We start from the raw sequence: 24,124 nt of genomic DNA, 5'->3' as shown, positions 1-24,124 counted from the left end.
TGAGACTAAAACCGTTTTTTGAACCATGCTGTAAACAGGTTTAATTCTGCTCTAAAGTCGGGCTTTTTAACATGGGAGTCAATGGGAATTGACTCCTTCTTGGAGCCAGCCTCAAGTGGCCACCCAGTGAACTGCAGCTTTTTGCACTTCCGTATTGGCCTCATCGCTCAGCACGGGATGTTGCCCCTTGGTTCAGACTCACAGTGGGAGAACTGGCTCAGACCGGACGTCAGCAGGTAGGCAGTGACGTCAGCGCTCGGACAGGTAGATCAGGGTGTGGCCTTCACGGTGCTTCAAGTATTGTCCGACATTTAAGAAGCACCGGCAGAGCGGCAGTGTGTTGAAGGAGAAGTGAGCCTCTGATCGTCGACAGGACATCATGGATTTAACTCGGTGCTTGTGGCTCGTGTCAATGTTCTGCTGCTGCTGCGTCTCTGTCACCTCAGGTAAGAGCTGCAACTTCTCACCGTGTCACAGGAACTGGTTCGTCCGCGTTACACGGACACGCATTCAGCCTTTACCGTATCTGAGGATATAAATGTGGTCTTATCTCAGGAGAAAATATCAAAATGGTATCTTGGATTATTTAAAAGCAAATCAAATGTTTATAAACATGGACAAGTACAGAATGTTTTGACGGGGACATTGTTTCTAACACTGGGTTGTGGTTAACTCCCAAACAGACGGGAATGTCGGGAACTGTAGGCCTTTCTAACTACACACACGTATTTATATCTGGGTTTTGGTCTGTTGCTCAGAGAAGACAAGACATTGGATGAAGTCACTTTTGACTTGACGAAAAAGCGATGGACATTTGTCACTATTTTCTAATGTTTACTAAAAGTATTACTTTGTGTGTTTTCTTGTAGCCTGTTAGAATATAAATAAAATGGTCCATCACAAAGCCCAAGGTGACTTCTTTAAATAACTGGTCCTGTCTCAGTACCTGTACAATCATTTTACAAAGACAAAAACAGCAAATCCTCACATTTGAGAAGCTTTAGTCAGAACATATCTTATATTTTATTGTTTGGTAAACTAGTGCAGTGCTTGACCTAAACCTGCCTCTTCCGAATGGGCTGTTCTCTTGTCCTGTGTTAATGCTCTGGAGATACTTCAGAATTGTTCCTTGTCATTAGTGAGTCCTCCTCAAACAGTTCTACAATATACTGTGTGCAGAGCTTTTTATAAACAGTCTATGGTGCAGAGTGAAGTTAGAAAACTTTGTGTTCATCCTCCCTGGTTTATCTGCAATTAAGAATTTATAGCAGATTTTTTTGGGGTATAAAATGAAACTGAATTTGCTTTATTACTGTTAATGTGAGTAGTTATGAATAGGTTTGAAGGTTTTACTTAACTGGTGTTATTTCTCATGCATGTCAGCTATTTCAGGGGTGTGATAAGCAGACAGGTAGATTCATTAAATGATAATTATCTAAACCGTTTACAATCAATATTCTCTGAATCAACGAATCAGTGCCCTGATCTGTTTTTACGTGTTTATTTTTAGATAAGGGCAAAGGACGGGGGTTCATCGGGGTTAAGGACCCTGAAAACTCTGGACAAGTTGTTGTGGACCGTGCGACAGCAGACACGTTGAAGAGTAACCTCACCACAGTCTTTCTCCCAATCATCTACATCATCGTATTTTTGGTGGGACTTCCTGCCAACGGCATGGCACTCTGGGTCTTCCTCTTCAGGACCAAAAAGAAGCACCCGTCATCAATCTACATGGCAAACCTGGCACTGGCTGACCTGCTCTTTGTCATTTGGACGCCCCTAAAAATCGCCTACCACTTAAACGGCAACAACTGGATCTATGGAGAGCCACTGTGCAAAGTCCTTGTGAGCTTCTTCTACGGGAACATGTACTGCTCCATTCTGTTCATCACTTGTCTCAGTGTGCAGAGGTACTGGGTCGTGGCTCACCCTCTGTCCCAGCAGAGCAAGAACACCAAAGTGGCTGTTGGCGTGTGTGTCTCCATCTGGGCTTTCATCTGGCTCACCACCACCCCTTTGTACCTGTATGACCACACTGCCAGGCTCAAAGACCCGAACATCACCACCTGCCATGACGTCAACATCATAGAAGACCTCGAAAATCCATTCCCCTCTGTCCGGCTCCCGTACTACTACTTCATCTTCATGGCCGTCGTTGTGTTCCTCATCCCTTGTGTAGTGATCGTTGTGGCCTATATTCTGTTACTCAGAGCTCTGGGGAACAGCATGGAGGAAAGTACGGCAGCAAAGAACCGACACAGAGCCGTGGTGTTGATCGTGACCGTCCTGGTGACATTCATGGTGTGTTTCATCCCCAGTAACATCATGCTTGTGCTGCATTACGCTCTCCTGAAGAATGGAGTGATAAATAACGGTTACGCCTTCTACATCTCCACATTATGCCTGGCCAGTCTCAACAGCTGCATGGACCCGTTCATCTACTACTTTGTGTCCGAGGACTTCAGGAACCACGTGAAGAACACTTTGCTGTGCCGCAGCAGCAGGTCTGTGGAGAGGATGAGAGTTTCATTCAGCTCCATGAAATACTCCAGGAAGAGCAAGTCATATGTGTCAGACACAGGGAACACACAGAGCAGCACATGTTAGCCAGAGAAAGCAGAGATATCGTGCCTGTGCTTGCACTGTAGTGTTCAGATAACAAGGCATCACACAGGCAGTGTGGCACTGGGACACATTCTATAAAGATAAGGCCGGTCAGTTGCAACCAGTTGACCTCGAGGCATCTCATATCCAGATGTGAACATGACTGTACTGGGATGAGAGCGGAATTCATTTTAAGATGTGTGTTACTTCATTATGAACTGATGATTGGTTTTAAAATGTGAAACATTTATGAATATTTTTTTATATTTCGTGTATATGTAAAGGTAGAAAGGGCCTTTTTAAGGCCTGACTTGGCTGCACAGATAAATGTGGGTTTTCTAAGATTTTCACTGCACTGAAGAATATTTACAAACAATGTCTGAAATGAGAGCCAAACTGAACTGATTTGTGCAGCGGATCAGTTGTGACTTAGTTTATGTCAGTCGGACTTTGGTCAAATCATTTAGCACAATTCCTGCAGCAAGTTTTAACGTAACTTTAACTTTTTAAACCACGTGTTGCTGAGGTGTTGATGTAATTTTAAGTTTTAATCCACCAAAGAAAATGGTGTAATTGTTGTATAGTTTCTTAAATAAATGATAAAACAACAGGATGTAGTTTCTGTTAATCTCCTTCACTCGATTGTGTAACTGATTAAAGTCCTGTTCCTGAGTGACTCACAGTTTTCATCATGCAGCCGAAGAGGAAAGTGGACGAGACTCATTGTCATGTATCGCTCTGCCTGCCTCGTAGACATGTTCAGAATTTATGGAATGTGCTGTGGTGGATTTCACACTCAGAACGGTGTCTGGCCCAAACTTTAAATATTAATGTTTACAATTACTACGTGTTGGTCATGTTTTAGGGTTTTTTTCTGAAGGGAAAAGTCAGACAGAAGAAGAGTGTCAGAGTAGAGGTGTTGAAGAATGTTAGAGAACATGCTGAGGCAGGTTTAGAGGATTAAACATGTTGTCCTCCCACTGGTTTCACTACCGCACAACGTTCCACCAGCAGAGAGTAAAACATCGGCAGTGTGTTGAAGGAGAAGTGAGCCTCTCATCGTCGACAGGACATCATGGATTTAACTCGGTGCTTGTGGCTCGTGTCAATGTTCTGCTGCTGCTGCGTCTCTGTCACCTCAGGTAAGAGCTGCAACTTCTCACTGTGTCGCAGGAACTGGTTCGTCCACGTTACACGGACACGCATTCAGCCTTTAATGTATCTGAGGATATAAATGTGGTCTTATCTCAGGAGAAAATATCAAAATGTTATCTTGGATTATTTAAAATCAAATCAAATGTTTATAAACACGGACAAGTACAGAATGTTTTGACGGGGACATTGTTTCCAACACTGGGTTGTGGTTAACTCCCAAACAGACGGGAATGTCGGGAACTGTAGGCCTTTCTAACTACACACACGTATTTATATCTGGGTTTTGGTCTGTTGCTCAGAGAAGACAAGACATTGGATGAAGTCACTTTTGACTTGACGAAAAAGCGATGGACATTTGTCACTATTTTCTAATGTTTACTAAAAGTATCACTTTGTGTGTTTTCTTGTAGCCTGTTAGAATATAAATAAAATGGTCCATCACAAAGCCCAAGGTGACTTCTTCAAATAACTGGTCCTGTCTCAGTACCTGTACAATCATTTTAAACAGACAAAAACAGCAAATCCTCACATTTGAGAAGCTTTAGTCAGAACATATCTTATATTTTATTGTTTGGTAAACTAGTGCAGTGCTTGACCTAAACCTGCCTCTTCCGAATGTGCTGTTCTCTTGTCCTGTGTTAATGCTCTGGAGATACTTCAGAATTGTTCCTTGTCATTAGTGAGTCCTCCTCAAACAGTTCTACAATGTACTGTGTGCAGAGCTTTTTTATAAACAGTCTGTGGTGCAGAGTGAAGTTACAAAACTTCGTGTTCATCCTCCCTGGTTTATCTGCAATTAAGATTTTAAAGCAGATTTTTTGGGGGCATAAAATGAAACTGAATTTACTTTATTACTGTTCATGTGAGTAGTTATGAATAAGTTTGAAGGTTTTACTTAACTGGTGTTATTTCTCATGCATGTCAGCTATTTCAGGGGTGTGATAAGCAGACAGGTAGATTCATTAAATGATAATTATCTAAACTGTTTACAATCAATATTCTCTCCATCAACTAATCAGTGCCCTGATCTGTTTTTATGTGTTTATTTTTTAGCTAAGATCAAGGATCGGGGGTTCCTCGCGTTTGAGGTCCCTCACAACCCTGGACAAGATGTTGTGGGCAACGCGACGTTGAAGAGTAACCTCACCACAGTCTTTCTCCCAATCAGCTACTGTATCTGAGTATATAAATGTGGTCTTATCTCAGGAGAAAATATCAAAATGTTATCTTGGATTATTTAAAATCAAATCAAATGTTTATAAACACGGACAAGTACAGAATGTTTTGACGGGGACATTGTTTCTAACACTGGGTTGTGGTTAACTCCCAAACAGACGGGAATGTCAGCTATTTCAGGGGTGTTATAAGCAGACAGATAGATTAATTAAATGATAATTATCTAAACTGTTTACAATCAATATTCTCTCCATCAACTAATCAGTGCCCTGATCTGTTTTTATGTGTTTATTTTTAGAAGGGACCAATGAACAGGAATTTGTTGTGGGCAACGCGACAGCAGAGACGTTGAAGAGTAACCTCACCACAGTCTTTCTCCCAATCATCTACATCATCGTATTTATTGTGGGACTTCCTGCCAACGGCATGGCACTCTGGGTCTTCCTCTTCAGGACCAAAAAGAAGCGGCCGTCATCAATCTACTTGGCCAACCTGGCACTGGCTGACCTGCTCTTTGTCATTTGGACGCCCCTAAAAATCGCCTACCACTTAAACGGCAACAACTGGATCTATGGAGAGCCACTGTGCAAAGTCCTTGTGAGCTTCTTCTACGGGAACATGTACTGCTCCATTCTGTCCATCACCTGTCTCAGTGTGCAGAGGTACTGGGTCGTGGCTCACCCTCTGTCCCAGCAGAGCAAGAACACCAAAGTGGCTGTTGGCATGTGTGTCTCCATCTGGGCTTTCATCTGGCTCACCACCACCCCTCTGTACCTGTATGACCACACTGCCAGGCTCAAAGACCCGAACATCACCACCTGCCATGACGTCAACATCATAAAAAACCTCACAGATCCATTCCCCTCTGTCCGGCTCCCGTACTACTACTTCAACTTCATGGCCATCGTTGTGTTCCTCATCCCTTGTGTAGTGATCGTTGTGGCCTATATTCTGTTACTCAGAGCTCTGGGGAACAGCATGCAGGAAAGTACGGCAGCAAAGAACCGACACAGATCCAGGCTGTTGATCGTGACCGTCCTGGTGACATTCATGGTGTGTTTCATCCCCAGTAACATCATGCTGGTGGTGCATTACACTCTACTGAAGAATGGAGTGAAAAATAACGGTTACGGCTTCTACATCTCCACATTATGCCTGGCCAGTCTCAACAGCTGCCTGGACCCGTTCATCTACTACTTTGTGTCCGAGGACTTCAGGAACCACGTGAAGAACACTTTTCTGTGCCGCAGCATCCGGACTGTGAAGAGGATGAGCATTTCATTCAGCTCCGTGAAATACTCCAGGAAGAGCAAGTCAAGTACGTCAGACACAGGGAACACAAAGCAGCACATGTTAGCCAGAGAAAGCAGAGATATCGTGCCTGTGCTTGCACTGTAGTGTTCAGATAACAAGGCATCACACAGGCCGTGTGGCACTCGGACACATTCTATAAAGATAAGGCCGGTCAGTTGCAACCAGTTGGCCTCAAGGCATCTCATATCCAGATGTGAACATGACTGTACTGGGATGAGAGCGGAATTCATTTTAAGATGTGTGTTACTTCATTATGAACTGATGTTTGGTTTTAAAATGTGAAACATTTATGCATATTTTTTCATATTTCGTGTATATGTAAAGGTAGAAAGGGCCTTTTTAAGGCCTGACTTGGCTGCACAGATAAATGTGGGTTTTCTAAGATTTTCACTGCACTGAAGAATATTTACAAACAATGTCTGAAATGAGAGCCAAACTGAACTGATTTGTGCAGCGGATCTGTTGTGACTTAGTTTATGTCAGTCGGACTTTGTTCAAATCGTTTAGCACAATTCCTGCAGCAAGTTTTAACGTAACTTTAACTTTTTAAACCACGTGTTGCTGAGGTGTTGATCTTATTTTAAGTTTTAATGCGCCAAAGAAAATGGTGTAATTGTTGTATAGTTTCTTAAATAAATGATAAAACAACAGGATGTAGTTTCTGTGAAACTCCTTCACTCGATTGTGTAACTGATTAAAGTCCTGTTCCTGAGTGACTCACAGTTTTCATCATGCAGCCGAAGAGGAAAGTGGATGAGACTCATTGTCATGTATCGCTCTGCCTGCCTCGTAGACATGTTCAGAATTTGTGGAATGTGCTGTGGTGGATTTCACACTCAGAACGGTGTCTTGCCCAAACTTTATTTATTTATCTTTACATTTACTACGTTTTGGTCATGTTTTAGGGTTTTTTTCTGAAGGGAAAAGTCAGACAGAAGAAGAGTGTCAGATTAGAGGTGTTGAAGAATGTTAGAGAACATGCTGAGGCAGGTTTAGAGGATTAAACATGTTGTTCTCCCACTGGTTTCACTACCGCACAACGTTCCACCAGCAGAGAGTAAAACATCGGCAGTGTGTTGAAGGAGAAGTGAGCCTCTCATCGTCGACAGGACATCATGGATTTAACTCGGTGCTTGTGGCTCGTGTCAATGTTCTGCAGCTGCATCTCTGTCCCCTCAGGTAAGAGCTGCAACTTCTCACTGTGTCGCAGGAACTGGTTTGTCCGCATTACACAGACATGCATTCAGCCTTTAATGTATCTGAGTATATAAATGTGGTCTTATCTCAGGAGAAAATATCAAAATGTTGTCTTGGATTATTTAAAATCAAATCCAATGTTTATAAACATGGACAAGTACAGAATGTTTTGACGGGGACATTGTTTCTAACACTGGGTTGTGGTTAACTCCCAAACAGACGGGAATGTCGGGAACTGTAGGCCTTTCTAACTACACACACGTATTTATATCTGGGTTTTGGTCTGTTGCTCAGAGAAGACAAGACATTGGATGAAGTCACTTTTGACTTGACGAGAAAGCGATGGACATTTGTCACTATTTTCTAATGTTTACTAAAAGTATCACTTTGTGTGTTTTCTTGTAGCCTGTTAGAATATAAATAAAATTGTCCATCACAAAGCCCAAGGTGACTTCTTCAAATATCTGGTCCTGTCTCAGTACCTGTACAATAATTTTACACAGACAAAAACAGCAAATCCTCACATTTAAGACGCTTTAGTCAGAACATATCTTATATTTTATTGTTTGGTAAACTAGTGCAGTGCTTGACCTAAACCTGCCTCTTCCGAATGGGCTGTTCTCTTGTCCTGTGTTAATGCTCTGGAGATACTTCAGAATTGTTCCTTGTCATTAGTGAGTCCTCCTCTAACAGTTCTACAATATACTGTGTGCAGAGCTTTTTATAAACAGTCTATGGTGCAGAGTGAAGTTAGAAAACTTTGTGTTCATCCTCCCTGGTTTATCTGCAATTAAGATTTTATAGTAGATTTTTTTGGGGGCATAAAATGAAACTGAATTTGCTTTATTACTGTTCATGTGAGTAGTTATGAATATGTTTGAAGGTTTTACTTAACTGGTGTTATTTCTCATGCATGTCAGCTATTTCAGGGGTGTGATAAGCAGACAGATAGATTCATTAAATGATAATTATCCAAACCGTTTACAATCAATATTCTCTCCATCAAGTAATCAGTGCCCTGATCTGTTTTTATGTGTTTATTTTTAGTTGAGGCCGACAATCGGGGGTTCATTGTGGTTGAGGTCACTGACAAACCTGGACAAGAGGTTGTGGGCAACGCGACAACAGAGACGTTGAAGAGCAACCTCACCACAGTCTTTCTCCCAATCATCTACATCATCGTATTTATTGTGGGACTTCCTGCCAACGGCATGGCACTCTGGGTCTTCCTCTTCAGGACCAAAAAGAAGCAGCCGTCATCAATCTACTTGGCCAACCTGGCACTGGCTGACCTGCTCTTTGTCATTTGCACACCCCTAAAAATCGCCTACCACTTAAACGGCAACAACTGGATCTATGGAGAGCCGCTGTGCAAAGTCCTTGTGAGCTTCTTCTACGGGAACATGTACTGCTCCATTCTGTCCATCACCTGTCTCAGTGTGCAGAGGTACTGGGTCGTGGCTCACCCTCTGTCCCAGCAGAGTAAGAACACCAAAGTGGCTGTTGGCGTGTGTGTCTCCATCTGGGCTTTCATCTGGCTCACCACCACCCCTCTGTACCTGTATGACCACACTGCCGAGCTCAAAGAACCAAACATCATCACCTGCCATGACGTCAACATCATAAAAAACCTCACAGATCCATTCCCCTCTGTCCGGCTCCCATACTACTACTTCATGTTCATGGCCGTCGTTGTGTTCCTCATCCCTTGTGTAGTGATCGTTGTGGCCTATATTCTGTTACTCAGAGCTTTGGGGAACAGCATGCAGGAAATTACGGCAGCAAAGAACCGACACAGATCCAGGCTGTTGATCGTGACCGTCCTGGTGACATTCGTGGTGTGTTTCATCCCCAGTAACATCATGCTGGTGGTGCATTACACTCTACTGAAGAATGGAGTGATAAATAACGGTTACGGCTTCTACATCTCCACATTATGCCTGGCCAGTCTCAACAGCTGCCTGGACCCGTTCATCTACTACTTTGTGTCCGAGGACTTCAGGAACCACGTGAAGAACACTTTGTTGTGCCGCAGCATCCGGACTGTGGAGAGGATGAGAGTTTCCTTCAGCTCCGTGAAATACTCCAGGAAGAGCAAGTCAAGTACGTCAGACACAGGGAACACACAGAGCAGCACATGTTAGCCAGAGAAAGCAGAGATATCGTGCCTGTGCTTGCACTTTAGTGTTCAGATAACAAGGCATCACACAGGCCGTGTGGCACTGGGACACATTCTATAAAGATAAGGCCGGTCAGTTGCAACCAGTTGAACTCGAGGCATCTCATATCCAGATGTGAACATGACTGTACTGGGATGAGAGCAGAATTCATTTTAAGATGTGTGTTACTTCATTATGAACTGATGATTGGTTTTAAAATGTGAAACATTTATGCATATTTTTTTATATTTCGTGTATATGTAAAGGTAGAAAGGGCCTTTTTAAGGCCTGACTTGGCTGCACAGATAAATGTGGGTTTTCTAAGATTTTCACTGCACTGAAGAACATTTACAAACAATGTCTGAAATAAGAGCCAAACTGAACTGATTTGTGCAGCGGATCAGTTGTGACTTAGTTTATGTCAGTCGGACTTTGGTCAAATCATTTAGCACAATTCCTGCAGCAAGTTTTAACGTAACTTTAACTTTTTAAACCACATGTTCTTTTTAAACTCCTTCACTCGTTTGTGTAACTGATTAAAGACCTGTTCCTGAGTGACTCAGTTTACATTTACTACGTGTTGGTCATGTTTTAGGTTTTTCTTCTGAAGGGAAAAGTCAGACAGAAGAAGAGTGTCAGAGTAGAGGTGTTGAAGAATGTTAGAGAACATGCTGAGGCAGGTTTAGAGGATTACGTTAACAGGTTGTCCTCCCACTGGTTTCACTACCGCACAATGTTCCACCAGCAGAGAGTAAAACAGCTCACCTATTTTTACAATACACCTCAGTTAGTGACCTCCTACGTGACTCTCAGTGTGGGTGCAGCCTGTTTCTGGTTTCTCGTTAAACTTGTAGCTCATTCAATGTGTGTCACAGTCACGTTTTATTTTCAGTTGAAATCTCTCACCTAAGACAACGCATGTTGTCTTCTAAAAGACAATAGAGTGTCAACAAAGGGGGGTATTGTGAACTAAAGTGAAGGGTCCTGGTATTCTTTTCTGTAGATAAGGAGTAAATGAGCCGATGTGTTTCAAGCAACTACCCCACCCAAAGAGGTGTCCCCCCAGGTACACACACACGCACACACACAGATTGTGAATGGTGACAGCTTCCTGTTTAATGACTGGTTGAGGCAGAGCTCTGGGCTGTTTAAGAAGGTAAATGATTGCTGTTGGGTGTCATGTTACCTTTTGTCAGCACTCGGAGTAAACAATACCTTCTTTTCACATGTTGGGGACAGGGCCACTCCCTGGCGATGTTACATTTACATTTGTTAGCTACACTATGTGACGAGGGCAAACATGAATCACTTCTTAAATCATTCCTGAAAAACCAACAGAAGGGATTATGTATCTAAAATGGAATAAAGATCTGGCACATTAATGAAAAGAGAAGGGTTAAAAGATTCTGATTGTGGTTTGTAAAAGTTTCCAAAAGGGTTTGAGGGCACCATGAATTATGCAGGGGGTGATATGTCCTGCAGCAGTGTTTCTGACCATGAATGATCCTGCAGGAATGAAAACGCAGATGACCTTGAACATAATGCCGGTGTGCACACATTTAAAAACACATCCTGCTGCATGACACAATCAACACAGCTTTGGTGTGAGGGCCATTGTAATAGGAATTATAATGCAGTTGCACTCCAAATAACTGCGTTGCAATATATAGCAATGTTCTTAGGGAATAATTCATTATTCTTTGGAAACTTACTCCCCTTCTAGAGTTAAATGACAAAGGCGGATATCACATTCCTGTCAAATATGAAGCTATACCACAGGGAGCCAGTTAGCTTAGTATGGAGAGTGGAAACAGGTTGAACAGATCATCTGGCTCTGTCCAAAGACACAACAAAACCACCCCCACTAGCACCTCATATCCTTTTACAAAACTCAAAGTGTGAAAACAGCATGTTGTGGTTTTACGGCTGCCTCTTTCCCTGTGAAGTTACTTCTGCAGTTGCACACAAGCAGCTTAAGTGGTGGTTTGCGTTGCATATTTCCATGACACAATATTTACGGTATGTTTCATAGGAACTGGTGGATTGCATCAGCCCTGTAACCACAAGACTGACAAGTGGTCAGGTATTGAAATATGAGAAAATAATTAGCTACTGAGAGATGGCACTGATCTGACTCGATGCAACGGTTGAAGTTATTTTACCTATGCACAAGTGAGATGGTTTCTTCCATAGGGTGCTGGTAGATTGCAGAGCAAACAGAAATCTTTAAAAAACATTCCTTTGAGCATGTTTCTGAATTAAACAATAAAAGAAATACCCTCACTAAACACACACACATATTACAGATCCCCAACATAATCAACCTCGAGTTTAAAGTTTGTTAATTTCTTCATAAATAAGATCCCAGTACTAGAAGAAATTTGAGAGACACGCAGACAGTTTTGCTTGAGGCATGTGAACATGTTTCTTCGTGAAACAACCTGTTGCAACTGTCAATTCCCTCGTGATGCAGAAACAAGCCACAACACCTCCGCCTGTGTCTCCATCTGAGATGAGGGTGCTGAGCTATGACTCACTGCATGTCCTCTTTGATATAAATAGACATGACACAATGTTAGATAGTTTAATCTGTGCAAATAAGAATTGGAGATGCAGCCAAAAAAAATTGTTTTGTATTTTTAAAAAGTAAAATGAGTTGATTGCCACAGTAATGTATATTAGGCTACCCCACAATACTAAAAATACTTTGTTTGTTTAGTACCTTTCAATACAGGAAACAACACCGATTAACAATCAAAACATGAATAAAATAGATATTTTGTTTCAAAAAATGAAATAAAACAGAGACAGGTCTCTGAGGGTCTGATTTCCTGTGACAGGCCCTTTTGAGCCTATGGATCCTGACGGCAAACATCCCTTCTCATTTGGTTTTTCAAACTAGAACTTGGAGTTGACCAGCACAAGACCAGAGGATCCCAGACTGCAGCCTGGCTCACAGGAGGACAAAAGTTCAGAGATATACCGAACATAGCAAAGTCTCTCACAGTGTTTGATCCTCATTTTCACATGTGGAAGACTTTGCATCACAAACATGTTCACTCTTTTTGGGGTGAGTTTAATGAAGAACTCTTCCAGTAAGACCATTTTGTCTGAGAGAGCGGATGATAGATTAGTATTGCGCCCACGCATCATACTGGGATGCAGCTTAAAGACCACTATTCATGCGTGTGAGTGAGAGAGTCGGTGCTGAGGAGGGAGAGAGGGAGAATGTTTGTGCTAACGTGTGTGTAATCACTCTGACAGATCACACCATCCACCGTCAGCACATTCTCAACTACTCACCAAAGTGCAACAGAAGAAATCTCAAAAAAGTGCTTTAATCTTTTACTTTTATTTTTCAGGGTAACTGAAAACAGGACCTGAGAATACCATGGAGACGAAACATTAATATATTAACATTAATGGAAAATCTCTAGGAATAAAAAATAAATGTACAAAGTACAACAGTGCCTGGTAAAACATTACAGATAATTCTTCTCAACAACTTACCAGAAAATGTTAAGAGTGATAATCAGCTCCTAAACAGTGAAGAATATCCATATTCTGTTAGAGAGCAGAGGAGAATATCAGAATAGAGTGAGTCAATTTAACAATATCAACGAGAAAGAAAGGCATGGAGATGGGGAAGAGAGAAAGTGTTCTACCGAAGAGGAGAGAGGAAAATAACATGAACTAGTCGGACAAGAGCAGGTACAAAAGAGACAGTGCGAGTAAAAGAGAGACAGAGTCAATGAGGGATTAATACAAGCTCTTTAGTCTTTTCTTCCCTTCAGCTCGTCTGGCTCTCCATTGGCAATGTGGCTGGAGGGAGTTGACACGGTGTGGGTGCCCCCCAGCCAGTCCCAGTGAGAGAAGAATGGGGCAAAATTGGTGCTGGGCCTCTGGTGGTGTGTGTCATGCTTGGGTGCACCGCCCCAGAGGCCAAAGGGCACCAGGTTATGCATGGCCCACGGGAAGTTGTAGCCGCAGTGGTCCTCGGTGGAAACATAGACGTTGAACACCATGAAGCCCCATGTTGTGAGGCAGTGGCACTGGAGCAGGATTGGGTCCACCGTAGCCCACAACCCCACGCTGAACAGCTCCCAGCCAGAGAGGTACTGGGTGACCAGGCTGAAAGGCTGGTTGTACTGGTGGTGCACGGCGTGGAAGGTGCGGTACAGCCAGGGAATCCGATGGTGCAGCAGGTGCCACAGGTAATACTGGAAGTCGAAGACTACCATGCAGCCCAGGATGCCCAGGAAGAAGCTCCAGAGAGAGGGCGCTTCACGAGGCAGTGGGGTGGGCGGCCTCCACAGCCACTGGGCAACTGCAGCAGGAAAGATGTACAGAAGGTGGTTGTAGATGGTGATGCCCAGGGTCGTCCAGATGTTTGGCCAGGAGATTGGTTTGTCAGGATGGAGCCTGTAGCGGTTGATGCAAGGCCAGGTGGGAGCCAGCAGGTCCAACACGGTGTAAAGACCAACCAGGAAGAAGTAGGTGGTGACGGAGAGGAACACAGGGACGAGAGGGCTCGTCAGGAGGTCGTGGTGGTTCTGGTGGAGGAAGTCCCAAAGTGGCTGCAGGACCAAGTCGTGGGACTGGCCCCCTGTCACGTTGTCCACATTCGTCATCCAGGATAAAGCCTCAGTTCTGAGTAACCTGCCCGTGCTCATCACTAACACAGCGTCTCTCTTTTGAAAGAGGGCCGATCCAAGAGGATTATTTTCTAACACGCTTCTGGAGAGGATAAACAGAGTCTAAACGAACGGAGAGATCCAATCAGCTTCTCTTTATAGGTTAAGCAAGAGCAAATTGTCTGGCGAGATTGTGCCAAATTGGACTGGCGGGCTGTCTTAGCCTCTTATGTATAGTCAAGCTCCACCTCTACCCCATCCACCCCCTCTGAATTTCAAAAGCGGGCACTTAGTACAGGCTCTTTTTCATGGCACAAGGACCACAGCCAGGACTCAGGAGCCAGGCCACAACAGCTCTCATTTTTGACCCAGATCATGGAGAGAAGGCTTCCGTTTACTTGTGAATTTGACTCTGTCACAAAGCGCAAGAGACGGTGTTTTATAGTTGTTAACATTATCAGAATCAACTGAAACAAGTCATACAGTCTCTCGCTGTTAATATTTCTGCCTCTCTCAGATTATCAGACACACACACACTTGTCTCTCTATAGTTGTGAGGACACTCATTGCCATAATGCATTATCTAGCCCCTTACCCTAACCTAAACCTAATTCTAACCCTAACCCCTAAAACCAAGTCTTAACCCTGAAACGATCCTTTCAATTTCACACACACACACACACACACACACACACACACACACACACACACACACACACACACACACACACACACACACACACACACACACACACACACACACACACACACACACACACACACACACACACTGTACACTGACATTTGAGCCCAGAGGAGTAATTAATCATACACCAGCTGTCAAATGAGACATGAATTCAAAAGCACTTCCTTTCTGTTGTTGGATTGCTGTTGGCCTATCACTCAGTTTGAGTTTGTTTACAGAAAAGAGTTCATTTCTAAAAAAAACTGAGCTGGAGCAGCAAGCACAGCTCTTGTTTCCATGGAGTGACCCAATATTTCTGAGAGAGCGGAGGTTTGGATAATATCTCATGTAACACTGTGCACTCTATGTTAAGATGTCAACTTAAGATGCTCTTAACACTGATTTCATTAAATAACAACATATCACATGACAACAGCAGGCCAGACAATTATTCTACAAGTATATTGAATTCATGTGTGGTAAGAGAAAACAGACACACTGACATACACAGGGTTTGATTTAAAGTTGACTGAATAAATCCACCCATGTGAATGCAGGGGAAACCTACATGCATTAAAGGAATAGTTTGACATTTTGGGAAGTAAACTTTCTGTCTCATGAATTAGCTCCTTGTCACAGTGAGGCTGCCACTGGGTCAAATATTCTGACACATAATACCATTCATTTGAGTTTCTGTTTTATGTTAAAGTTAACTAATGAGCTTATAGTCACTAATAACTCAATTTTTTATTGTCAAACGGAGCAGGATAGCTGTTTTCATATGTTTCCAGTATTTATCAATCAATAAATCAAATGAAATTTGGATAGTCCATATTCACAAACCACAGTTTGCCACATCAGTCTTAACAAGGTGTGAAATCCTTTGCCCTTAACCCTCAAAAATAGTGACGGAAAAAACATGTGACAGTGGTACAATAGATGCCGCCTGTAACAGAGCTCTTCAACAAAATCAAAACATTAACAACATTCATTAGAAAAGACAGTGTCTAACATAAATGTATTTTTAATAATGTACTATATGTGAGTATTCATATTGTTTATTCAAGCTATCTAGTTGTAATCATGATCCAATTCTTGTTCTACTTCTTCTTCTTCTTCGCTGTGACACAATTCAGAGGCTTCATCCTTCAGAGGACGCGGCCTACCCGGCCCACGAAAGAGGTCTTCGGTAGATTGCGAAGGCCGAGCTGAAATGAGATATTCTGGTCTACAGAGGATTTCCATGATCGGCATCAATTGCTCATTTCGCCCTTATTGCTGTTGCCTAGCAACAGAGCTGAAGTTGGATTGGACCAGAAAGTTTTAATGCCCCTTGACGCATTTGAAGGAGCTCACGAAATGGGACGGCCTACTCGCACAGCTGTGACTCAATCGGGCCTTCAAATGCAGCCTCTGAAGGATGCAGCCCCTGAATTGAGCCACATTACATGGTAGAAACAGCAGGAGAGATGGACTTTAAAGACATGCAGTGTAAACAATGTGGACCCACTGCAGGCAACACTTAAAGAAGAGCATAAAAACACACATATCCTGTCTGTAATAGGACAGCTTAAGAGTATTATCATTACACTTTCTGATACCTCTGATCAGCCAATAGAGGGCAACAAAAGTCAAGTCTTCACCAAACCTACACGCCACTAAAATAATGAATGGGGAGAAACTGCATCTGAGCAAGATTTTCTTAGATTTTGGTCTTTTTTAAAGGTTTCAATAGTAGGGACGGAGCTCAACAGAGAGGACAGTGTTTTTCATTGCATTCATCCAAGGTATGAGTGATACCCAGGAGGCAGATAGGCAGTGTCGAGTTACATGAAATGAGTATTGTGTCAACACGACAGCTGATGAAGCATTATCCTGTGCAAGACAGACCATGAACAGTAGAGAAGACTTGTGTTTAAACCAACAACACTGTCCACGACCAAACTGGTTTTACTGCACTGACGATATTAGTATCTGTGCAATCTACAGCCACTATATTGGCATCAAAAAGTGAAGCACATTCATTAAAATATGTAAAGAAAGCTGGAGTTATTTGAGTGATCAATAGTTCCCCGACAACATACAGTACTAAATACTCTGCACCATCTATAGCCTCCTATAACAATGGCCTCTGTCTTATTGTTTCCTGTGGGACTTTGATATCAAGTCAAACCCAGAGGAAAAACACTGACAGTTACAGAAGTCAAAAATAACTAATAGCTCATGGAAGAAGATCTGGCCACTGTCTGACTCAACAGATCCCAAAACTAGAGATCCCCTTAAGGAATTACAGAAACAGCTCTTGGCACATTGTCAAAAATGATGAGCAGAAACTGCTCCAGTGCCTCAGTAATCAGCTCTCTGGGTAGATGCGGGTGATCGCAAACCATGTTTTGATTTACCACTTGACTCACAAGTGTAAAGTAAATGAGACGTGGCGCCCACCACATCACGCAGGTGTCTGAGGACACATTGACTCTTCACTTGCGTAGGGACAGCACTGGTCCGTTGAGCTCTGCTGCCACAAGGCTTCCAAGGAACACTGTCCAGACCATCCCTGGTTCTGGAGGGAACCAGATAAAAATAAAAGTTTAATGCTGCACAATAAAGAAATCTGACGTATGATGATTAAACGATAGAAGAATGAACTCTCGCTGAAACATGCAGTAGTTTATTTACTGGCTTGTACTTTATTGGATGGCTATAGCATCGGGCCAAGGATTCAGCAAAATGCCAAAAAAACACTTTGTTTAACAAAGTAACAAAGTTTGTCAGAGCGAGTCACTGAAGTACAGACAGTGAGAAATCGTCCAGCGGCTATTTACACTGACCCTGACAGGGTGAGCACAGCGATGCTAACACCTCACACCAAAGCTTGTCCCTTCACTTTACTTTAACTTCCCCATGTTTACCCTTCAAAACACTACAACCCTAGTAAATGCTTTACAACACACTACAATGTAGTCGTAACCTTGTTTGAGAACATTATATGTGTTTATCAACGTATTTATGTGTATACACTGTAAATTAAGATGGAATCGTTTTTATTAGATTGCACATTAAATCAAATCCTTACTATGTATGATGAGACTTTTGTACACACCATGCAAAGGTGTAGTTTAAAACTGTTTATGTTGAGCTTGACCGTAGATTGGATTCTCTTTTTACTTTATTACTCATGACAGACACTACAACAACACCAATGTACAAAAAAAAATATATATATATATAAAGATATATGGATTTTTGTTTTGGAGAATGTCGAATTGAATGAACTCACTTCTGAACGCAACAAAGGACTGTCTCCGACCATTGAATTTAAATGTATTTGTAAATGAATAAACAATTCATTAGTAAATGTAATTAATATAATTAATAATACTTTATTTTTCATGGTGTAATGAAAATATAATGGCATATTATATCATATGATTACAACATTGTTTTATATTATGACTTTAACTCCTATAAGAATATGAGCAAAATAAACATGAATGAATGAATAAAACATATGAAGCTGTATGTTTTCAAAGAGGAGATAGATAAATCGTCTTACATTTAAATACACATCGTGAATTGCAAGATGATAATAAATAATATGACTTTTATCAATTGATTACATATTGCTTCGTATATGTGGTAATTGGGGTGGGTGATTGGGATTGAAATAAAATGTTACAGAAGCTTTGCAAAAAAGAGCTGAACATTTTACTAAATACTGCAAACAATCTAAAGGTTTCTGGGTAAGTATTGATGTCTGAATGTTGCCTGTTTTGCCGCATGCTACTTCAACAGGATAAAAGAAGTGCACAAGCAGGATTATATAGACACAGTGTCAATGTATGTGTAAATACCATATGACACAAGACAGCAGAAGCAGATTTTCCATTCAGGCTCAGCTGTAGTGTAATGGAAAAAAATTGAAAAGAAATTAAGAATTAATGATGTTCGTTCAGCTGCCCCCAGCAGTGCAAAAACAAGAGGTTAGAATAAAGCTGGCGGAGGAAAGCCACTTTAATTGAAGGATTATGAAAAGCAGTCAGTCCCTCTGACATTGAGACTGAATGGTCACTTCACCACCACGTTTCTCAGCAACATTTGAGTTGAGGGCTGCGACACAGAAGTGTGAAAACAGGCTCTACACTCAGCCCGGACTCCTTCATCCCAAGTGTGTTTCTTTCTCTGCTGCTTCAGGCTTGGTGACAGCGCGTGTTAACAGCACTGGAGGTGTGACAGGAATACACCTTCAGGAACAGAATCACGTCAGCGTCCATCAACAGGTGCTGGACTCATCTGCTCAAATGGCCTCTGTGAGTGGAGGACAGAGCCCCCGCAGAGATGTGGGTGCAGAACAGAGGAGGGGAGAAATCTGAGGATTCAGTGATGGGACAGAAAAGCGGGTGTGATCCGATGCGTCACTTAGGTAAAAGAAAAGAGGAGTCTGCAGCCTTGCCTGAGACTCACTGAGGCTGTTCTATCTGAGCTAAAAGCTAATATGAGCATGTTAACATGACCACAATAACAATACTAACATGTCCATAGTTAGCAGAGATAATGATAACTGTTTTTATCTTCTTAATTTAATGTGTTAATTAGCCACACAAAGCACGATGTGATTAAATTGTGGACAAATTGATTATTTGGCTTGTTTATGACCAAGATGGAAACTCAGTGGATGAAGGTTATCAGTTTAGGTGGGCACCAATGTCTGTAACAATGTTAATAGACATCCGCCATAGAAATATTTGGTCTAGATATTGTCACTCAAAATTACAAGTCACTGGCCCAGGAGGAAAGGTCACAGGATGTATAAAGTCAACAGAATTCTTCCTCTACGGGACATGAATGCCTGCACAAAATTTCATGACAATCCAATTAACAGTTGTTGATGTAATTCATGCAGCACCAAAGTACGATTTTTTATTTTTTTTATTCAACAGATAAGATAAGATCAGGTAATATTAGATAAGATAATATAACATAAGATAAGATAAGACTGTGCCAAAATGCTTTAAGTCTGCTGCCATCATGCCTGTCCCAAAGAAAACAGCAATCAGCAGCCCTAATGACTTCAGACCGGTGGCTCTCAAACCCACTGATGAAATGCTTTTTTTGATCAACACCAATGTGCGGACAGAAACAACAGATCAACAGAGGACACCATCAACACAGCTCTTCATGCGTGAGGAAGTTGTTTGTGGACTTCAGCTCCACATTCAACAAATCCATCCCCAGCAGAATGGTGCCCAAACTGCACAACCTGGGGGTCAGTCCGCTCTCATGCAGATGGATCAAGGACTTTTCAACAAATTGACCACAGACTGTCAGGCTGGGGAACTCCCCGACCCTGACACTCAGCACTGGAGCTCCACAGGGCTCCGTGCTGAGCCCTCTCCTCTACTCCCTCTTTACCCTCGACTGTGTACCAACCCACAGAAACAATACAATCATCCAGTTTGCAGATGACATCACTGTGGTTGGACTGATTCAAATCGGTGATGAGTCTGCCTTCAGGGATGAGGTCTGCAAACTGTCAGAATGGTACCATCCACAACCTGGCACTCAACTCCTCCAGATCAAAGGAGTTGATCAGGTAGAAGAAAGAACAACCTGCTGTAGTGTGACTAGCTTCGAATTCCAAGGCACACACATCTCCCAGGTCTTCACATGGACAGATGACATCAAGGATATGCAAATGATAAGGAGACATATATATATATATATCTGTGTGTGTGTGTGTGTGTGTGTGTGTGTGTGTGTGTGTGTATTTATTGTTCATATCATTCCTGTTATTTTTTCATATGTGTGTAAATTGAATGTACAATGCATATGTACGTGCTTCTGTTTAAAGAGTCTTTGCATGTTCTTTTATATATATTGTATATACAATTTCATTGTACAGCTGTGCAATGACAATAAAAGCATTCTATTCTATTATATCCTATTCTATAAGATAAGACAATCATCCAAGCAGCAGACCCAATTATCAATAATTATCTTACATTATCAGTATTTTTTTTCATTATGAGTAATAATTCAATGGCCATTACAAACACAATATAAGTGTGTGTCTTACATTGGAAGGGCAGAAGTTATCTCCTTTAATGCCACCTTCCCGCACAACATTTTCTAATAGCGGCTGTGAGGGGAAACTGTTTCGTCACCTTAATAGATGGAAAGTTCATTTCTCTGTGGCAGTGGCTGTGAGTGGAAGAAAAGTTCCCTCAGGTGTTGTCTTTGGGGGCTACAGGCAAAGAGTGTTATTCTCCACTGTCACTTCTGACACGCTGACAGAGGTGGAGGGAAGGGGGGGGGGGTCATGTATATGAGAGGTGCTTATAGACCATTTGTGACCATTTTAAATCAAATAGCTGCTTGAGAGGCAGAAACATGTTAATAAATCCATAACACATGTTTTTTGGTGATTGTTTGTCTTCAGCGTTAAATCACAAGTAAATGGCCAAGCTGACTACCCCTGTCTTATAGGACCTTTATGTCAGCCACTACTCATTTGCAACAGTAAATACTTTTTTAGAAGAAACGTAACACTATACACTACACAATATTATTCAGACTCTATTCAGCCCTATTTTAAGTCATGTTTTCTTCTATCTGAGATACAGTATATGCTGTAATACATATTCAATTAACAGTAATAATATATTTCAATTAAAGTGAGGTCTGCTGATTATTATATGTCAAATCTGTGGTTTCAATGTATAAAAATACATAGGAAAACAACTTTCCCTGTTCAACCAAGTAAAAAAGAAAACTAAAATGGAAACCTGTATCGTCCCCTGAGCAAAAAACATCACACTGGTTCCAGTTAATATTTCCGCTTGTGCTGTCTCTCATTAACCAGCAGGACACAGTTGCTATAAATTTCCTCCCAAAAAGTCATGAAGTCAAGCACACAGTGGGGCCATAGAAACAACGGGCTTGATGAATACCCGTGGGGCCTCCGGGGGTTACACTGGTGCACGTGTTGTTTTTCACTCGACGGAATTGATTAACACCTGGAAAGGAAAGACAGTTGCCATGGGCGTCTCACCTGAGGAATTAATTATCTCCACAAAGGTAGAGGATGGCCCTCTTCGCTGCTCCCCATTTCCTAATAAACAAGCTGTGCCGCAGCGTCTCTCATCACTTGTGCAGGACTCTAACCAGGTGAAAACACCTCTCCCACTGACCGAATAATCAGCCTCTTTCTCTCTGCTAAGTGGATCCTGTTCACTTGATTCAATTCTGTGTGAAAAACTTTCTCCTCTTCAGGAAGCTGCAAAGGTTTTTATCATCCCAGCCGAAATGCCGAGCCAGCTGGAGGGTGCGATGGACGCACTGATAGCAGTTTTCTACAACTACTCAGGAAATGACGGCGACAAATACAAGCTGAACAAGGGCGAGTTGAAGCAACTTTTGAACAGCGAGCTCACCGACTTCCTCACGGTAAAGTAGACATTTCAACATTATGGTTGTGTTTTTTCATGATGTAGCAGAACATATGGGGGGGGGTCTTCCTGAAACTCCTTGGTTCCTCTTAATTATCAGAAATATGTTAGTGCATCAAAGTGTGACCATTACATCTCCTTGTATTGGCTCAGTAGGTGTATAATGACCATGGTAATGTGATCACTGGTTCAGATGATGCTTTGCTGCTCCTCCCTGGCTATGACTCTGTTTGAAAAATGTTTTATTTTTTTTCACACTATTTATTTTTTACTGTACCTTTATTTTAGCACTCTGACCTTGTCTGAGGAAAACAGTCTTATCGATTGCAATCCTGCTGATTTGACGTGTAACTGCTGGTGGCTCTCAAGCCATAGCACTGTGAGAAATAAAGAAGGAGATAGATAAGGGCGTTTGCAATAAGCTCCATCCTCTGAGTCTGTGTGATAGCAGCATGTGCAAGCCTGCGATTTCACATGATTGAGACCAGCGTGTCAAACAAAGCGGCCTAAGACCTCTGATGCCTTCAGATATATTTATTATTTTCACTTCTTGTCCTCGCTCATGCCGATGGGAAGCCTCAGGTGTTCACACATCATCATCATCATCCTCAGTGGCCCATATCGCCTCCAAATATAGACACTCCCATGATGTCATCACATCCCCGTGGGCTATAGTCACCTCTGACAATAGACGCAGCCCCACCGAGACGAACACACTCTTGGTTTCCATTGACTGAAAACTTGGACCCTTGGAAACCAAGACATGACACAGCACTGCATTTATACAGCTTATTTTTGCAATTAGAACATTGAAGACAAAAAAAATTACAACCACAAAGCAAAAAAAAAATAATGACAATAAAGTTTTGCTCTATTTTATTTTAGAGTTTGTTTCATTCAAATTTAATTTTAGTAATTTGCTTCTTGTACCTATGTCTACCCGTATTTTTTAAACTTAATTAAACTATTAAAGCATAGAAGTTAAATCTATCTTGATGCTGGTGCAGTTGTGGCAATGAATTTGGTTGTATTTTCGGTTTTCTTCTCTTCTCTGTTCTTGATGTTTGCCGTCACCTTTCACTCCAACAGAGGCCGTTTGAGAATTCTAAATCAAAACTAGCTACATAAAACACAACAGCACTCTCGTTATATTAGCCTAATGAAATGAATCCCACCTGGTTTGACTCCAGTGTTTTTTCCTATCTTTGACTTAAATAAGCCACAACATTAAGATCCCATTGCCTTGGAGGTATAAAGCCGTGACTTGTTTCTCGATCCTGCTGGAAACAACCGAAGCAATAACTGTCCTGTGTAATCAGCTGTAGCTCGTGGATCATTTAACAGTAACATCACTCTGCTCTCCACTGGACACGGATGGAAGCTTTTGCCTTGAGTCAATCCAATAGCATTCAAACGACCACATTGGTGATGCTCATCCTACACGGACAGACAGATATATACAACTGGAATTTATCAAAGGAGTGTTTCATTGCTCAAACAGGGATACAAAGAGTCCATAGGAAAACCATTAAAAAAACATTTGAATAATCCCCAGCACATTGCTTGTTTGTTGTGCTAATTGTGACTGGTTTTCAGTCTCAGAAGGATCCAATGCTGGTGGAGAAAATCATGAACGACCTGGACTCGAACAAAGACAACGAGGTGGATTTCAACGAGTTTGTGGTGTTGGTGGCCGCCCTGACCGTTGCCTGCAATGAGTTCTTCCAAGAGCAGAAAAAGAAAAGGAAGTAA

The 24,124-nt window shown here is 42.0% G+C and overlaps 4 protein-coding genes across 6 annotated transcripts; 3 read left to right on the top strand and 1 right to left on the bottom strand.

Moving 5' to 3' along the window:
- The first annotated feature begins 150 nt into the window (after positions 1–150).
- LOC118125768 (proteinase-activated receptor 2) lies at positions 151–6,902 on the top strand. 3 transcript variants are annotated; one of them, XM_035184731.2, is made up of 4 exons: positions 151–373; positions 3,674–3,746; positions 4,813–4,896; positions 5,234–6,902. In XM_035184731.2, the coding sequence occupies exons 2-4, from the start codon at positions 3,680–3,682 to the stop codon at positions 6,331–6,333; spliced, it is 1,251 nt and encodes a 416-aa protein (XP_035040622.2). In that variant the 5' UTR covers positions 151–373; positions 3,674–3,679; the 3' UTR covers positions 6,334–6,902. The 3 variants fall into 3 exon arrangements, with proteins under 3 accessions (XP_035040622.2, XP_035040621.2, XP_035040623.1); XM_035184730.2 differs by lacking the exon at positions 3,674–3,746 and having other exon boundaries at positions 151–446; XM_035184732.2 differs by lacking the exons at positions 3,674–3,746; positions 4,813–4,896; positions 5,234–6,902 and adding an exon at positions 1,511–3,214 and having other exon boundaries at positions 165–446.
- Positions 6,903–6,995: 93 nt separating this feature from the next.
- On the top strand, positions 6,996–10,321 carry LOC118125769 (proteinase-activated receptor 2). Its single transcript, XM_035184733.2, has 2 exons — positions 6,996–7,428; positions 8,494–10,321. Exons 1-2 carry the CDS (start codon positions 7,365–7,367, stop codon positions 9,588–9,590), a joined length of 1,161 nt encoding a protein of 386 aa, XP_035040624.2. The 5' UTR covers positions 6,996–7,364; the 3' UTR covers positions 9,591–10,321.
- Positions 10,322–13,219: 2,898 nt separating this feature from the next.
- On the bottom strand, positions 13,220–14,278 carry ch25hl2 (cholesterol 25-hydroxylase like 2). Its single transcript, XM_035184735.2, has one exon. The coding sequence runs from the start codon at positions 14,276–14,278 to the stop codon at positions 13,379–13,381; it is 900 nt and encodes a 299-aa protein (XP_035040626.1). The 3' UTR covers positions 13,220–13,378.
- Positions 14,279–22,051: 7,773 nt separating this feature from the next.
- s100z (S100 calcium binding protein Z) lies at positions 22,052–24,124 on the top strand. Its single transcript, XM_035184909.1, has 3 exons — positions 22,052–22,091; positions 22,197–22,370; positions 23,969–24,124. The coding sequence occupies exons 2-3, from the start codon at positions 22,230–22,232 to the stop codon at positions 24,122–24,124; spliced, it is 297 nt and encodes a 98-aa protein (XP_035040800.1). The 5' UTR covers positions 22,052–22,091; positions 22,197–22,229.

Source organism: Hippoglossus stenolepis, chromosome 18, assembly GCF_022539355.2.
Source record: "Hippoglossus stenolepis isolate QCI-W04-F060 chromosome 18, HSTE1.2, whole genome shotgun sequence".
NCBI lineage: Eukaryota > Metazoa > Chordata > Actinopteri > Pleuronectiformes > Pleuronectidae > Hippoglossus > Hippoglossus stenolepis.
The sequence above is the reverse complement of the archived record's forward strand: the minus strand, read 5'-3'. Positions and strand labels throughout refer to the sequence as shown.